This window comes from Taeniopygia guttata, chromosome 2, assembly GCF_048771995.1.
Source record: "Taeniopygia guttata chromosome 2, bTaeGut7.mat, whole genome shotgun sequence".
NCBI lineage: Eukaryota > Metazoa > Chordata > Aves > Passeriformes > Estrildidae > Taeniopygia > Taeniopygia guttata.
In genome coordinates, this window is record NC_133026.1 from 6,312,092 (window position 1) to 6,328,658 (window position 16,567).

The window sequence follows — 16,567 nt, forward strand, 5'->3', positions numbered from 1 at the left end:
AAGGTCCTGCTGTTGTCACATGAACGAGTGTGCATGCAACAAGCCAATAATTACACACATGAGAGAAACATTATTTATTTCAGAGTTGTACAAGCCTGGGTGCTGATGGTCTTCCACAAATCAAGCACACCCACTATCAAAACTTTTCACTATTTATATATTTTAGCAAACAAAGCCATTATTGTTTATCTGCTACAAGTTGGATAGTTCTTTTCTTAATTAGTACTCTATCTTCTACTGGTTAATGATTCTCTCACTTCTTATGCTAATAAACACTTCCTCATCTTTTGAGTCTGTAGGTTTCTTGGGTCAGTTGTTATGAAGTTTCCCTGCCAGAATTCCCTTTTACCCAGTTGGAGCTGATTTCAGCACAGTTATTGAGTTGGTTTTATTTGTTTCTTCCTTATCTTGGAAGTTCTGCCAAATGTCCTTGTGGCCTGTAAATTCTACCTTCTTTGTGTCCACTATCATTAGTAGTTCCTTCTTCCCAAGCTCTGTTAATCTTCCCCAAGTTTGAGATCATTGAAACATGTTGAGCCCTAAACCTTAGCACGGCAATTCTACCAACAATTAATTAATTTTTCTAACATCTGGACGTCACTTAGAACTTGTAAGATGCTGTTTCATGGGTTATGTCTCACAGAACCACAGAACGGGTCAGGTTGGAAGGGGCCACAGTCCATCTGGTCCCACCTCCCTGCTCCAGCAGGACCATCCTAGAGCAGGTGAGACAGTGTCGGAATCTGAGGGTATTGGTGATTCTGAGATTGTAGAAAGTCTCTGTCTTTCTGCCCCGTTGCCAAAGAAGAAGCCATAGTTCGTCTGTGCTGGTTTCAAGGTTGTTTATTTTTGCTTATCTATAACATGTTCTGCTGCCCTGCCGCAGCTCTGTCCTGCAGGGCAGCGTGTGGGGCTCTGCCCCTCAGTGGGATGGTACAAACATTATATACCAGAAACTACGTGTACTATATTTACAATAATGTGCCAATATCTATCATCTACGTTGAACAGTGTGTCCCCAGCCTAAACCAACAGAAAAATGCCAACATCACCAAGAACATGGAGGTAAGGAAGAAGAAGGAGGAAGAACAGGTTCAGGCCCACTTTCCTCCATCTTAGAACTCCTGACCCCCATGTACAAAGTAAAAACCCCCTGTACAGGTGTTAAAACCCCCCTGTACAATACTAAAAAATTTTTCCCTCTAATTTGTGACTACTTTTACTATACCATCTAACTCTCTGTGACCGCTTGTTCCATCTTCAAAGTTGGTAATTCATTCCATGGTTCAAACTCAAGATCACAGCTGTTTTCAGCTGCTTGCCGGGGTCTAAAATGCTTTTGACCAAGGCCTGGAACCTCTGAAAATGTCTGAGGGACATTTTGAGTTCCGACAAGACAGGATTGTGCCCAGATGGTTCTGGAATATCTCCAGGGAGGGAAACTCCTCAGCCTCTCTGGGCAAACTGCTCAGTGCTCGGTCACTGCTCAGGGGAGAAGTTTTTCCTCACGTTCAGACAGAATTTCCTGTGCACCAGTGTGTACCCATTCCTTGTCCTATTGCTGGGCACCCCAAGAAGAGCCTGGTCCATGCTCTTGGCACCCCTCTTTAGGCATTTACACAGATCGATGGGGCAAATCTCCTCAGGGACAGGATGACAGGGCATGGCCTTAAGCTGTGCCAGCTTGGATATTTGGAGGAATTTCCGCATGGAAAGGAAGACTAGGCACTGGAATGGCAGCCCCGGGAGGCGGTGGAGCCGCAGACCCTGGAGATGTTTAAATAAAGACAGAACGTGGCACTCAGCGCCACGGTCTGCTTGACATGGTGGCGCCCGTCACGTCAGACTCGATGACCTCAGAGCTCTTTTCCAGCCCGAGTGACGCTGTGATACTGCGATTCCTTTCGTCACTCGGCTTGAAAGCACACGGAAATCAAACAGAGAACTCAGCAAAGGAAGCTCAGCCACACCTCACACAGCGGGCCCGCCCCGGCCCTGCGAGTGAGGGCAGGCGCGGAGATGGCGGCGGGGCGCGGCTTCACACGTCACGCCCGCCTCCCGCGGCCTTCCGGGCTGCTGTGGCGGCCGTGCCGATCCTCTCCCTCAGGGACCGCGGCCTCGCCTCCCTCCCTGCCGGGAGCCGCTCCGGGAGCAGCTGCCTCGTCCCCCGAGCTTCCCCCGGGGGCGCAGGTGGGTGCCCGGGGCCGGGCTGGCACGGTGTCCCTGGGGAGGGATGAGGATGCCCGGGCCCGCAGGGATGGGGCTGCCGTTCCCCTGTGGGTTTGCTCATGGCGCTGCTTCGGTGCTTCAGTGTCAGAGCTGTGCTTGCCTCCTTTTTAGGGAAAATTGATGTTTCCTGCTTTATCACCAACCGCTCTGACAGTCCCCTGTTCCTTCCACCAACAATTTGCCTTTCGAAGCTGGTTGCTGCATCTTGTGTCACTGCCGCATCATACTTCTCCACTTGTTTTATCTCACGTAAAACTGGCCTTAGAGGATGGCATTTTATTTACAAAAGCTGAGTCTTGCATTCAGAGGGTTTCTGGGGAAATACCCCCGTTGTTTACTCCAGTGAGTTTTGAGAAAGTCCCTTTAAACTCATACCGAAAGTGAAATTGCTCTTGTGGCGTTTCATGGCTGATGGAAGAGTAAGTCACAAATGGTCTTGCTAAGGATTCTAATGCAATTTAGTGATGGTGTGATGGAATTTATTATAAGTGTTAGAAATGTTACATATAAAGTCGCAGGTTTTATGTTTGTGAAAGCAAAAGTTTATTTTTCAAATAGAGTGTTAGTAAGTATAAGTTTAATTGGAGACTGCAGTGATGTTTTCTGTTTTGGTAGCTTAATTAGAAATTGCAAATTTACCAAGCTACAGTATTGGTAAACAGGTGAATGACCAGTTTATAAATGTCACCTGTATTTACAATTCTTAGTCTTAAGCATAGATTGCAATTTTAAATTTTATCTGGGTGACCCAAAACCACGAACAACTTTTTTTTGTAAATGTTAAGTAGAATTATGGCTTTAAAAATGGGTCTTCAGCATAACTTAAAAGTGGGAAAATGACGGTTACAGGCTGTTAATGAGAATTCCCTGCTGTGTTTTGGGAAAGGGGGAAAGCTGCATTAATAGCTACAGTGCAATGTTTTGAAAATTGAGTGGTTTTGTCACTTTTAGCTTTGTAAATGCCATTGTTTGCCTTGGCTCTAAAATAATAGCAGCGGCATCCTAGCAGGAAAAAGAATGTGTGTTTGTCTCTGCTGGTTTTGACAGGCACTGTGCAAATTACAGCAATCCAGCTGGAAGGGCTGTTAAACCATCCACTTGCCCAGTTCATCCCTCTGACTCCTGTTTAGGGGAAATTGTTGTCAGTGCAGCTTGCAGGGAATTCTTTGTAGCTCAGTAAAACTGGGCTTGAGGGAAGGCTGACTGGTAAACTTACACATAATGAATATTTGCCTGCTTTTTTTTCCCCCCCTCAAAGAGTGTTTTTCTGAGCCAGGACCAATTTTTGAAACTGGGGGAACTCTTTCCTTTTCTCCCAAGAACTGTGTGCCAATGAACAAGAATAAAAGATGGAAACCACTCTGAAAGAAAAGTGAAACTGATTAATCAAATTCCATAGCCACCTTAGTGCATCAATGCCAACATTGTAAATGCTTTTCTGTCTCATTTAAAGGGCATTTTCCATATGATTCCCAGTGTCCAAGAGCCACAACTCTCCCATGCTTTATCATGCATCTAGAGTTTGGGTTTTTTTGTTGAGATCTCTGCACCCACCTTCCCTTGCCCTCTGTGTGCCTTCCCTGCTTTTTGGGGTGTTTGGTTTTTTCCCCAGGAAATGCTGATTAACTCAGAGTTTCCTGCTTTGTCTGAGCTGAATCAGAAGTGGTGGATCCAGTGCAGGGCAGAACAACTGAATTGTCAATTTTGATGTATTGACTGCAATCCCACTTCACATGAGGGGATAGGAAGAGGTTTAATTTGTCTTGAAATGACAAGGCCCTTGTAAGGTATCCCTACTCTGATCCAAATTTCATCCTCCTCAATTATTTTTTCCCCCATTTTTTCTCATAGTTTGGCCTCGGTTTCCCTTCCCCACCAGCATGCATGGAATGAATTTTATACTCATCATTTATTGCAGAATTCCAAAATGTCACTTAGACTTCTTGAAAAGCAGATTATCTTACTACAGGAAAGCTATATTAAAGGATTGTTTATTTTTCTCTCTTTTCCCTTCCAACTGTTCCCTTCTTTTATTTTAAAAGAATGGCACAAAAGAAGTATTTGATAGCAAAACTGACAAAGTGCTTAAGAGACGACAAAATTCAGCTATGGAAACCACCATATACAAATGAAAAAAAAGAAGCTGGTGAAGAGATGAAGGTAAATATTTTCTCTGAGTTGATGTCCTACATCTTCCATGTCATACTACTGGTGCATTTTCCCAGTTTTTCTTGTCATTTTCTCAGGAGCTTGTGCAAAAATATTCATCCAAGCTGAATATCAATAAGAATGATGCAGAGAATATTCTTGAGGAAATACGGTGTAAAGCAATTGAGCGTGGGACGGGAAATGAGAATTTTAAAGTGACTGGGATTGCAAGACTTGATATTTATCTGCCTCGTAGAAAAGTGAGTAACACTACAGAAAAGTGTGCATAAGTAGCTTTACTTTGGGGTTTGAGTTCTAGATCTGTGTCTATGCAGATATTTCCACTACAACTTTTTCAGGTGTTTAGTATGAGTGATCTGTGTCAGGTATAAAAAAATGGACTGGGGGGAATTACATATTTTAGTTTCCCAGGTATATGGAAGTACCATGGCAAAGGAATATAATATGGAGGAGATGAGTAATTTTTCCCTTTAGGATTTAATGGCAAATAATCTTTCAGTTAAGAAAAGTAAATTAGATTTAAGTGTCTATTTCAGTTTGATTCCTTCTGATATAACTGCTTGTATTAGCAATAAAGAACAGATGTATTTTTTCAGCTGTAGAATACCTAAAGTTGATTCAGCATATTGGTGTCACTTGAACTTGGAAATGAGAAGCAGGATTTTCTGTTGTGATGGCACTCAGCTGTTCCCTTCATAGAATTACAGAGTCACAGAATCATTAGGTTGGAAAAGAGCCCCAAGATCATCGAGTCCAGTCTGTACCGACCACCACCTTGTCAACTGAACCATGGCACTCACTGCTTCTTCCAGATGTTTCTTGAACACTTCCAGGGATGGAGATTCCACCATCTCCCTGGGCAGCCCATTCCACAGCTGAGCCTTCTAGAGCAGGCTCCTAAAAGCTTCTCCAACAGAGAACTGAATTAAGTTCTGCCCTTTTACAGTCAGGTTTCAACTCCTATTTTCATGCATAAATTACTCCTGTAGTGAAAAATAATTACCTGGGCTAAAGGGTAAAGAGTTTTAAGTGATTGCTATGCAGTTAAAACAACCAAATAGTTTCATAATTCTACTTTATAATGCTGCTGGGCAAATAGGGAAATGAATTAATTTAAAATTCCAGTTTATCTAATCTGGGACCAGAGACAGTAATAGGAATTAATCATAACTTAGCCAGTCACAGGTGAGTGGCATAATTGCAAAGCACAGTTAAGATTGGAGGTGCATAATTAAATTAATTTAAATTGTTTGGTTCTGAATTTAGATTTATTTAATTCTGAATATCCTGCTTTTATAATGTTGGGGTTTTTTTAGCACTATAGTAAGTACAGAACTGGAAATTATTACTATGTATGTCCAGCCATAACCCTCTAAATATGATTGTTATTTGGAAAATAAATGTTATTGTAGAACAGTTAATTAAGAAAATGTCCAAAGTATCTTGATATCATGCTTTTCCTTCCCTCTTTCTTTTCCCCACCCAATATAATTACTACAGAGCAGGAAAATCCCACTGGAGACCAGTCTGTTCATCACAGGCAAAGAGCTCAGATCCCAGTAAGTGCAATCATCCATTGTGATTCTCTTATGAGACACCACCCTGTCACAGAGCATTTTTTAAAAAAGCAAACAAACCCACTTTTTATTTGATTTAAACTTTTTCTTAGCATGTATTCTCTGAACAGGATGTCCAGTGTCCCTGTAGGGCAGTTCTTCATGGGAACAGCTGTGGTTTAACAGATGGAAAACAGGAAAAAGATAATTCTGTGTGAATCCCCAGCAAGTACCAGTGTTCCAAGTCTGCAACCAGGCAGATCCTCTGAATAGTGAACATGACCTTCTCTTTCTTTTGTGTTTTTAAGCCTAAAAAAAATCAGGTTCTATTCTGTTTTGCTTTTTCCCTTTTTGTATCCCAGGTTTTCTCTATGTAGTACATAAAGCTCTCTGATGATGTTATTTTACTTCTAGCAGCCTTTTCTAGCAAAAACTTTAAGCCGTTTATAAGCACTTGTTTTTAGGTTTTATTGCTATTGAAACAACAATATTATATAACCTTAAAAAACTATGTTCACAGATGAAATTATTTATTTCACAGGATAGCACAGGAATATGCATTACAAGAGAATGCTGTCAAAATAATCATAAATAAGAAGCAGCTTGATCTGGGTATGTATCTCTAGTTAAAGATACTTTTATGATAATTTTCTAGTTTACTGCTTCTCAGAAAGAAAAATTGCATTGCAACTCAATTTCAGATATTTCAAAAAAACAGCTGTTATATTTGTCAGTTTCTGATTTATGGGAAATGTATTAAATTATAATAATCCAAATTCTTAAATAGAGTTAGATCAATGAAAGGAATACTGTAATGAATGTAGAAAATCCCCTTTTCTAATGTTGAAACACTGAAAATGCACATTTAAGAGAAACTCTAAATATCTTCAAAAACCTTATTGTATAAGAGCATTTTCAAAGACTTTTTGTAATGCTTTGCCCATGCTCAACCTGTCAGACATGTGGGAAGTGATGATACAGCTTTTTCTTAGCTGATGGCCCTGGAATATATCAGAGTTAGAACCACAGAACTGACAGAAGGAACCTGGATTAGTTCCCAATTCCTCTGTCCTGTACTCTTGTGGTGTATGATCCATGGACATGTTCTTATTGCAGTTTTTGCCTGAAGAGCAATAAACTGAAATAGAAATAATGATATTTTTTGAATGTTTGGGGAAAAAAAAAAAAGGGAAAGAAACATACCAGTCACTTCAAAAGCACTTTTAAGACACAAGTGTGATTCTAAATTTTGCTGACTGTGTCAGTAATTTTTAGGGGCTTTGATTGAGTCCTGAAGTCTTGCAATTTCAGTAGTTCCAGTAGTTAAATTGTATTAAACACACTCTATTTTGCAGGTAAAACCCTTGAAGACCAGGGTGTCACACACAATGCAAAAGTGATGGTGCTTCAGCTGGAACAGAGTGATGAGGAAACCAAAAGAAAAGTTCAGGAAGAAGAGCTTCAGTGTAAGAAAGAAAAAGAAATAAATGACAAGATGCAGAGAACTAAGAAGGGTTTGGAAATTCTGGCAGAGAGAGGTAAGTGGGTTTGTTGGGTTTGGGGGGTGAGATGGGTGTTCATTCATTTTTGTGCATCAAAAATTGCATTCTCAGAGGCCTTTCAACATGGAAGAATGCCTATACCATGGCTGAATTTCAGTTCACACCTTTCTAGGTATCTGCCTACTTGATAAAACTGGATTTTCAGCTGGCTGAAACTTTTTTTTCCACCATTTTTACCCAACCAGAATGGTACAAAAAACTTTGGCACTTTGAGAAGGATATAATATGAATGAATTATTTAATTAGCACTTGGCAGTTAACAGACTGATGACTTGTGAGAAGCCTTAGATTTATTGCAGACAAAAGCATAGTGCATAATGTGTTTTAAGTCATTAAACACTTTTTTTTTTGTAGTTTAGCTATGGCTGTGTGTAACCATGGTTTCGTTGTGCAGAGCAGCTCATTTGTCACTGTCATCTGCAACACGGCTGTGGTGTTCTCATTCCCTTGGGATGTTGATTCCTGGCAACTGTGGATTAAGTTAAAGGGATATAGTTGATTTAACAGTAATAATTCTTCAAAATGAGGTTGTGTTTGTGAGCTGCAGTGCTTGGTGGTGAGTTTAAATCACTTCTCCATTCCATTGTTTCACAAATCCAGAAGCAAGGAACTGTGAAGCTGAGCAGGTCACAAATTCCTGCCAAATGCAGAAACACCTGAACAAAGCTTCAAAGCTGGTGACTTCTGCTTTCTTACCACCATATCAGATTTTGAGCACATGACAGAAGTGTTTGCTTTTTTTGGACTTAAGGGGTGGTTTAGACCCCACATTTTGAATCCTGAGTTGGGTCTCTTTCTGGTTTTTGCCACTGTCAGTTACAGCCAATGCCAGAGTACAGAGCAGAGTCTGTAACGAGCTCCCAGGCTGAAGGTTCTGTGAGAAATGCAGTAAGGGTTTAACAGTTCCTTTGTTTCATGTGACAGAAACCACAGGGCAGAAGCTTTTAATCTCAACAAACTCCTCCTTAACTGTCTTTTGTCTACAAGAAAATCATCTTTTCATTGTAAATCAAACGGAAGTGAAAACAAAATTGGTAGTTTGATAACAAGCATTAAAGATGTGGGCAAGAAAAATACTGAGCTGTATTTTTTTCCAGCTTTATCAACTATGCTCAGTTGTATTTTTTAAATATTCCAGCTTTAGTTGATAAATCATTTCAAATGCCATGTTGTGTAAAACGTAGGTGTTTCGTCTTCTGCAAAAAAAAAACTTCTTTAAAGTTCATGGAACTTTTGATATTGTGTCTAAATTTCTGCATGCACAAGGCCTTTTCCACAGTGACCTTTCTAGAAGTTCCTCATATGTACCTGGCCAGAGCCACTGTTGGTTGGTATGTCCAGAAAAACACACGTGCAGCCTTTATATGTAGTTCTGATTTTTTTTGTTGTTTGCTGTTTTGTTTAACAACATTAGTAAAATAATCTTATGGCAGCAGAGTTGCTCTGTTGAAGGTGGTGTTTAAATTTTAAATGTTGTATTTTTCAGAGGAGTACTTGGATGCAGACTCTGTCCCATACTTAGATATTGCTAATCAAACTGGAAGGTCAATTCCGATTCCTCCTCAAGCTAAAAAGGTAGGTGAAAGCATCTTACAGTGCCACTAAGATGGCTCTTTAAAGTTGTGAAACATTTAAAATACAGGATTGAAATACAGCCAGACTTTCTGGGGATGTAACCCTGGACACATTAGATGCTTGTTTAATACAAATAATTTTGAAATACAAGTGAAGTAGAACTCTGTAGTGTGGAATATCTCAGTCATCTGGAGACAACCTCTGATTCCTGATCTCATTGCAAGTCTAATCTGGCACTGATCCCTGTGTGGTCCAGATCTTATTTTGGGGTTTAAGACAAGCTTTAATTTTGTTGATCTTAGTACCTATTATAAATTTTGGGTGTTCTAGAAAAGAATGAAAGTAATTTGTTTCTTAGGCCTTATTTCCATTTGTAAACTTGATGAGTCTGCATGCTGTTTGGATGGAGTGCTGAACATAATAAGTCATCTGAATACTTACAGCATCCAGTGTTCAAATGAATAAGATTTCAGCAGTATTGATCAAGGATCAGAGGAAATATTGCAGGTTGTTTCTATCCAGAATTATTATTACATTTTCATTTGTTGCACTACAAGAGTAGTTTTCCTGACACATTCAGAATTTAATTTTCAGTTCTGGAGTTTTTCAGGAGATTAATTCTTAGGTTTTGCAAGATAACTGTGATAAAAAAGCAAAACAAGTTTGATGCTGTTAGGAAGTGCAGCACCCAGAAATATGCGGAGCTTTTTATCACTCACCTTCAAAAACCTTTCTGGGGTTGCATATTTAAAGTAAGCTTGGTGCAGCATTTCGTGTGCCAGTAACATCCATTGCTTTTAACTAGACAATATCTGACGTTATCAGATGTGAGAAAAGTGTGAAGCAGTGTGAGATAGCACTGGTCTTACAGAAGTGATACAGTGGTGTTTTTCTAGGAAGAACCAGGACTCTGGTGGATTACCTGGATATTTCCTTCTAGCTCTTTGGTTTGGGAAGTGCAGTCAAAAGTCTCAATCTGTTTTTCCAGGCACTTGTGCTGGCTATGGCTTACCATGAGAAAGGCAGAGCATTAATGAAGAAGAAAGAATATGAAATAGCACTGCCATATTTGTTGGATGCTGATAAACACTTCTGGTAAGAACATTTTGAGTCCTTGTGTCTGTCTTTACTGTCAGCCCATAAAGGAACAGCACAGCCCCTACCTGTGCATATAAATCAGGGCAGTTTTGCCTGGGCTTGCTCCACACCCTCTCTTGCAGATGGGAAGGAGCAGATAAAGCTCTGACTTGCAGTGACAGGTGGCTTCATGTAGAGCAGCTGAAACAGATACTGCCACTGGGCAAGTTAATCTTTCATAACAACATAAACAGAAACTGTCAATATTCATGTACCAGGTTATAAATCGCATTAGCTTGAGGGACAGTTACGGATATTCATTTGCAGTTGCTCCTGTGAAGTAATAATTTCTTGTAAAAGGTGGAGCAGATAGCTGAGGTCAGTAACCATACCAGGGCTTCTGCAAGAAAATTCATTTGCTATCAGCTGTCAGAGCCGTAAATTGTTCTTTTGAGATCCCAAAAGTAATACTGTTCCTTCTGTTTCTGATCTCTGTGGGTGTGCAAGGACACTGGCACAGTTTTCAGCATGTTCATGTGCACTGAGGCAGTTTCTCAGTCTTCCCAAAGATTACACAGGGTTTAATTCCATTATGCTTTTAGAGATGCCGTATTAAACAGTAGGCACAGCTCGTTTTGTTACTGTAATGCTTTAAGATGTAGCATTGGGATCAGTCCTCTGTGTGAGTGAATAGAATGGGGTTCAGCATTTGATTCCCCTTCCCCTGGCATCAGTTTGCTGCCTCAGATACAAAGAGTGTGCTTTCTCCAGAATGAGTGTGCACGCTTCTAATGTTGTTCTATGAATGTTAAAAAGTTGTGTGGGGGAGAGGAAATAAACAACCCTCTCCCAGAAAAAAAAAAAAAAAACACAATTGTTTTATTTTCTAGTGAGTGTAGCACGGAGCTGCTGAACACGGTTGATAATTATGCAGTGCTGCAGCTGGATATAGTGTGGTGCTACTTCCGTCTGGAGCAGCTGGACTGCCTGGATGATGCAGAGAAAAAGCTGTCCACAGCACAGAGATGCTTCCAGAGGTGCTATGGGGAGAACCACGAAAGGCTTATTGACATCAAAGTATGCTGGGTTTGACTTAATTGGGGTGGGATTTTTTTCTACATGTATTCAGTTACTGTTCAAGTATTGCAAGACTGCTTTTAGAAGCTTAAAGTTTTCCTGTGTATCATCAGCCCAGGGAAAACATTGGGCCTGGCAAAAAGGTCATGGTAAACCTGTGTTTGTATGAACAGACATCATCAGGGGTTTAGGTGTGGTGCTTTATCTGCACACTGAGTGTCACAAAGCCCTGACTGTGTCTTCTCTAAATGTGTAGAGTGTTCTGTTGATAATGAACTGGTGTTCTACCACATGCTTCTATCTATATGATTACCCCTCCTTCTTTAAACAATTCCTTAGGGAAACTATGGTCGGGAGAAGGTTTTATTTCTACGGCTTTACCTCCTCCAAGGGATTGGGCACTACCACAGTGGCAGAGAAAAGGAGGCTGCAGAGTACATTCAGAAGGTAAGACACCTTTAGGAAAAACTCTGGAGTCCTTCACTCCAGCCCCTCAGTGTGGGTTCCATCTTGAACCTGTTCTTTGCATACTCAGAGAAACGGGGAGGCATTTTTTGTTGATAGTTTAACAGTATAAGTGGTGTCCTTTTGTTCTTCCCATATCCAGGCATCCTCTTTGTACGGAGAGCTGTCCATAGATCCTGACAAAGTGGATCGCCTGTCACTTCTGGGATTCTCGGAGCAGGAAGCTCGCCTTGCCCTGCGAGCGTGCCACGGGAATGTGGAGCATGCTGCCAATCTAATCACCAACAGGAGAGAGGTGAGGGCAGTGAAAGCATTAAATCACAGATCACCTGAGCTGGGGTGTCCATGAGATAGGTGTTGTTTGGCCAGGGAAGTGTGGTACTGACTTAAGGACTTGGGTTATCCTGCTCTGGCACTGTTGGCACAAGTTTGAAACCAAAACTTAACACACTAACAGGGGAAGCTCTGTCTCAAAACAGATGGGACAAAACATCCACGTGGCTTCCCAAAGACCTTTGGTTGTACTACAGAGCCACAAGGAAAGGCTTTGCACCAGTGTTTGTTACTCAGCAGTGACATGGGAATAAACCACCAGGACCAAGCATTGGACCTGTCACTCCCAGGCTTGGCTGCCCCCTATTGTGACTTTGTACTCGGAAGATCCAGGAGGGAAAAAGGATTTTTTTGTGCTAAGAGTGAGTGAAGACAGTGCTGTCCAGATCTGAAGTGATGTTTGGTAAGCTGAGGAGGCACTTCTAGACTTCAGACAGTGAAGTGTGGACAGAAAAGCCAACTGGCTGAGGGAAGGCTGAACAGAACTCCCTGGCTCCCTGCCTGGTTCTGACTGTCTGTCCTTGGCAAGTCTTGTCTGTGGGCCCATCTGCCAAATGGGTTTGTCACTTACCACACAGGGGCCTGGAATAGCTGTGATGGCACCAGATCTGACTGCAGAGCGGAAGTGTGGCAACAGGGCTGGCATGGAAATGCTGCTTTATTTAGGAATGAGTGTCTGGCAGCACAGTCTGTATTTACAAAAAAAAAAAAAAGCCTTTTCCTCAAGAGATTCAAACTTGATGCAAAAATATCCAAGAACCCGTACATGCACAGGCTATGTGTTAAAGCGTTCCCATGCACAGTGGGCTTTGAGTGTCTGTGCTCTTGCAGGAAAAGGCACAGATCAGGAGGGAGGAGAGAGCTAAAAGGCGGCGGCGACTGGAGGACATCAATACCCTGAAAAGTATGGGCTACCCAGAGAGAGCTGCTCAGATAGCTCTTCAGAAGACACAAGGAAACCTGGACAAAGCCTTTAAGGTAAGCGATTTTTCAGTAGAAGTAGTGTTGTACAAAATAAATCGGGTTAGTTTTTTTTTATTGTTTAGCAGATTCTTATTTTTTGTAGTCTACATTTTTTAGTTCATAGTTAACTTTTCTGAACTGTACTGACTGAACTTGCACTTTCTGACCAGTAAATCAGATATCATTTAAGTTGGCTGAGGTTTGCTTATATCAACCACTGAGCTGCATACACAACTGTGCTGAGGACTGTTGTAGCTCTGTTGCTCTATTCTGATCTCTCTCTGTTTTCTTGCAGTTTATTCTTGACAATCCTGAGTTACTCTTGGAAGATGATGATGATGATTCTGTGGCCATGGACCAGTTTCAGGTTTCCCAAGAAAGTATTGAGCAAGTAAGCTAGACCACTTGGTTTCTTGTGAGTTGGTTGTCTTGCTTCTGAGTTGTGCTTGTAAAGACAGCAGATTTCCCTGAAGTAGAGCTGTACAAGTATTCTTGGACCCATGTTCACTCAGGCTGTCACACTCCAGGGTCTGGAATCCACTCACTCTTCATGATGAAGTCACTGGGGCTAACATGTCATTTGTGTGTACTTCCTGCCCATTGCACCAACCTGCCATGCATGGATGTGAAGGGAAAGTGTGTGCACTGTAATGCTCTATCCCAAAAAAGACAGCAAATAAGACATTTATTCAAGTATGTAAGCTCTGCAGTGCACAAGGGAAAGAGTTGGAATGTGTATTTCTCATGACAGGCTGTCTGACAAGCCAGTAGTTAGAGTGGCTGTGTAATTGATGTCAGGCAAGAAAACTGTATTGCCTAGGAAAAACACATGCACCCCCCAGATACACTGGAGTGCTTTGAAGTTTTCTTTTGAAAACAGAAAAAGAATTGGTCTGGTGCTAGACAAGAGCCTCTTGATCCTGCTCAAGATCCCCATGCCTTTAATAGGTCACTGCCCTGTTGTTAACTGTTCCAGTAAACCAGAGTCAGTGTCCTGGAATTCCTGGCATGCAGCACTTCTCTCTGTGTGAGAGGATGACTGTCAGAGGCAGAGTTGGATTCCTGTCAGGCCCTGGTGTCAGATGAGCTTGGATTTCCCGATTTTCTGTATTATTCCTTTTTCCCCTCCTGCAGCTGACGTACATGGGTTTCAGCCGTGACTCAGCAGAGCAAGCTTTAAAGGTCTTCAAAGGGAACATCCACGTGGCTTCCCAAACCCTTGCTCATTATGGGGGAGTTCTTCCCCCTTCACTGCTGCTGTCCTCAGAAGGATCCAGTCCATCAGAGGAATCCACTTCTTCCAAGGACCTGCTCACGGAATCTGCAGGTGAGAATGTTGCATCCAGCAGGATGGGGAAGGGAAGGCTGTTCTGGCTTTTGTAGGAAATAGTTAAGCAATTTCTGCTGAAGTAGTGGCACAGGGCTGCAGTAATGCTCCAGGCTGTTTTTATTGGGAACACTGGAAGTTACAGGAAGGCAGCTGTTGTTCCCTGCACTGACAGCCACAAAGGAACCAGAGGAGACATTACCAGCTGCAGGCAGGTGCAGCCTAGGACAAAAGGTGACACTCAGGGTGTCCTGGGCAGGGCTAAGGAGTTTATTCCAGCCCTGTGCTCTGCAGGTGGCTGACCTGCCTCCATACTCCTTCATCATGTCCCTCACAGAATAAAACCATAATTGAGAACTTTCCTCTTTAACAAAGAAGAAACTTGCACATACTTTTTCTCTCATTATTTGTCAGAGCTGTAGTGATGGCTGCTGTATAATTAAAGGCTTTCCTACAGCACATTTAAATAATAAGGACAAATGGCCATCCTGCCTCTGCTTTGCAGAGTAATTGTAAGAGGTGGTTGTGCAGGAAGGGGCTGGCAGAGCAGCCACGCTGGGGAAACAGGGAGAGCACCAGCTTCTTTCATTGGTGAATTCACTGCTGCTGCTTTTTATTGGAAGGTTCCTCTAGTTCACCAACAGATGAAGACATGGAGACTGATGCAGTCAATGAAATCCTAGAGGATATTCCTGAGCATGAAGAGGATTATCTGGATTTAACACTCGAGGAGGAAGAGCAGATAATTCATGAATACTTATCCTATATACAAGTACTGCAGCACTAAATCCCATTAAATCTACTTTAGTTATATGTATTTACCTTGTCAAATTGAGTTTGGATTATAAATGCACCTTCAGCTTATCTCTTTACTAAGGGCCTTGAATTTGGTTAAACTATAGTTGGAATACTTAATTCCTGCTTATTTGTAACTCTGCTTAAAGCCTACATTTGTGATACATTGTAATTTTTTGTCATAGAAAAATAGAAACATTTATTTTCAGAAGAAAATTTAATAGAACTAAACTATATTTTTATTGTGAAATAAGTTAACTCAGTAAAGAAGCATTTCTATACCATTTTAAAATACCAGCTTTAAAAGAAAAGCATGAGTTTGTAAATGAGAAACCTTAACTCATGAGGCTGTAGAGGTATATCATCTTTCCAACTTTTCTTCTGAAAGATTTCTAAGAGGCATTAATGTATCTGTTGTGCATGAGTTTATACCGTGTTCTGCTTGTCCCTTCCTAGAGGTGTTACACAGGCAATAAAGGTAACTCTGTGCTGCTTCTGCCTTTGGTGAGAGACCTCTGTGCTTTGTTTAAAAAGTGGGAGCTACCTGCAGGGCCTGTCCTGGGACTGGGGGAGTGATGTACTGCCATTTCCTTTTATAACTAAATTGCCACTTTCCCCAGGCAGCTCTGTTGAACCTCTGCAGGTGTGTGGCTTAAGGCTGATGGATTTCCAGGAGATTGCAGATATGGTGCAGTCAGTGTTGAACAGAGCTTGGTTCAGGTGCTGTGTCAGTAGCTGTGTCCATCTCCAGCGTTCTGAAGAAGCATTTGGGGGTTTCTGTGGTTTTGTAACATCCCATTTCCTGCCGTGAAGCGCTGCTCGGCGCCGGGAGCAGACATTCCTCTCCTGGCAGCTTTGCTTGGACCTGGTTTATTCGTTTTCCATGACTCCACGCTCTCGGTAGAGGGAGCCCAGGCCCCGTCTGGAGCCGCTGGGAGCAGGGAATCGGCCGCGCTCTCCGCTTCCAGCCAGAACATCGACCCGCGTGTGACAGTGACAGTGACAGTGTCGCCTTGGCCGGCACCTGAACTGCGGGGAGCGGGGCCTCGGCTGCGGAACGGCTGCTCAGCTCCAGCGCGGGCAAACACAGCAAAAACCAGGCACTGATTACTCTGCTAAGGAATTACTTGTATTTCATCCTTCTCTATCAAGGCAAGTGCTGTAAAAATTGAATGGCTTTGTATCTCTGCCCTGGAAGCTGAAGGATTTCCAAAGCCAGCAGTATGAGCTTCTGAGGGAAAACCAGCCCCAGCACCCATTATATCCTGTTTTCTTTACAGGCCAGCACTGAGGAACCCCTGGACAAAATGCAGAGCAAAAATAGAACAAATAATTTAGAATTGAAAACATACAAGTCATGGATGTAGTTTTAACAAAAAGGAGGTGGAAACACAAATTTACTCTTCCCTTCCCAAATCTCCTGGCATTGGCTGCCAGCC

The 16,567-nt window shown here is 42.0% G+C and overlaps 1 protein-coding gene across 2 annotated transcripts; it reads left to right on the top strand.

Moving 5' to 3' along the window:
* Positions 1-1,983: 1,983 nt before the first annotated feature.
* NUB1 (negative regulator of ubiquitin like proteins 1) lies at positions 1,984-15,627 on the top strand. Of its 2 annotated transcripts, none has more exons than XM_072925304.1 (15): positions 1,984-2,190; positions 4,272-4,389; positions 4,455-4,637; positions 5,899-5,957; positions 6,496-6,566; positions 7,310-7,492; positions 9,003-9,091; positions 10,080-10,186; positions 11,059-11,245; positions 11,585-11,692; positions 11,853-12,005; positions 12,875-13,021; positions 13,302-13,397; positions 14,141-14,333; positions 14,957-15,627. In XM_072925304.1, exons 2-15 carry the CDS (start codon positions 4,273-4,275, stop codon positions 15,118-15,120), a joined length of 1,857 nt encoding a protein of 618 aa, XP_072781405.1. In that variant the 5' UTR covers positions 1,984-2,190; position 4,272; the 3' UTR covers positions 15,121-15,627. The 2 variants fall into 2 exon arrangements, with proteins under 2 accessions (XP_072781405.1, XP_002187988.2); XM_002187952.6 differs by having other exon boundaries at positions 1,988-2,190; positions 4,476-4,637.
* Positions 15,628-16,567: the final 940 nt, after the last annotated feature.

Bases quoted from the DNA above. Each gene is read 5' to 3' on its own strand.
- NUB1 (XM_072925304.1), top strand. From the start codon at position 4,273: ATGGCACAAAAGAAGTATTTGATAGCAAAACTGACAAAGTGCTTAAGA. The intron at 7,493-9,002 runs GTAAGTGGGTTT...TGTATTTTTCAG, and splicing joins GGAAATTCTGGCAGAGAGAG to AGGAGTACTTGGATGCAGAC. The intron at 11,246-11,584 runs GTATGCTGGGTT...ACAATTCCTTAG, and splicing joins AAAGGCTTATTGACATCAAA to GGAAACTATGGTCGGGAGAA.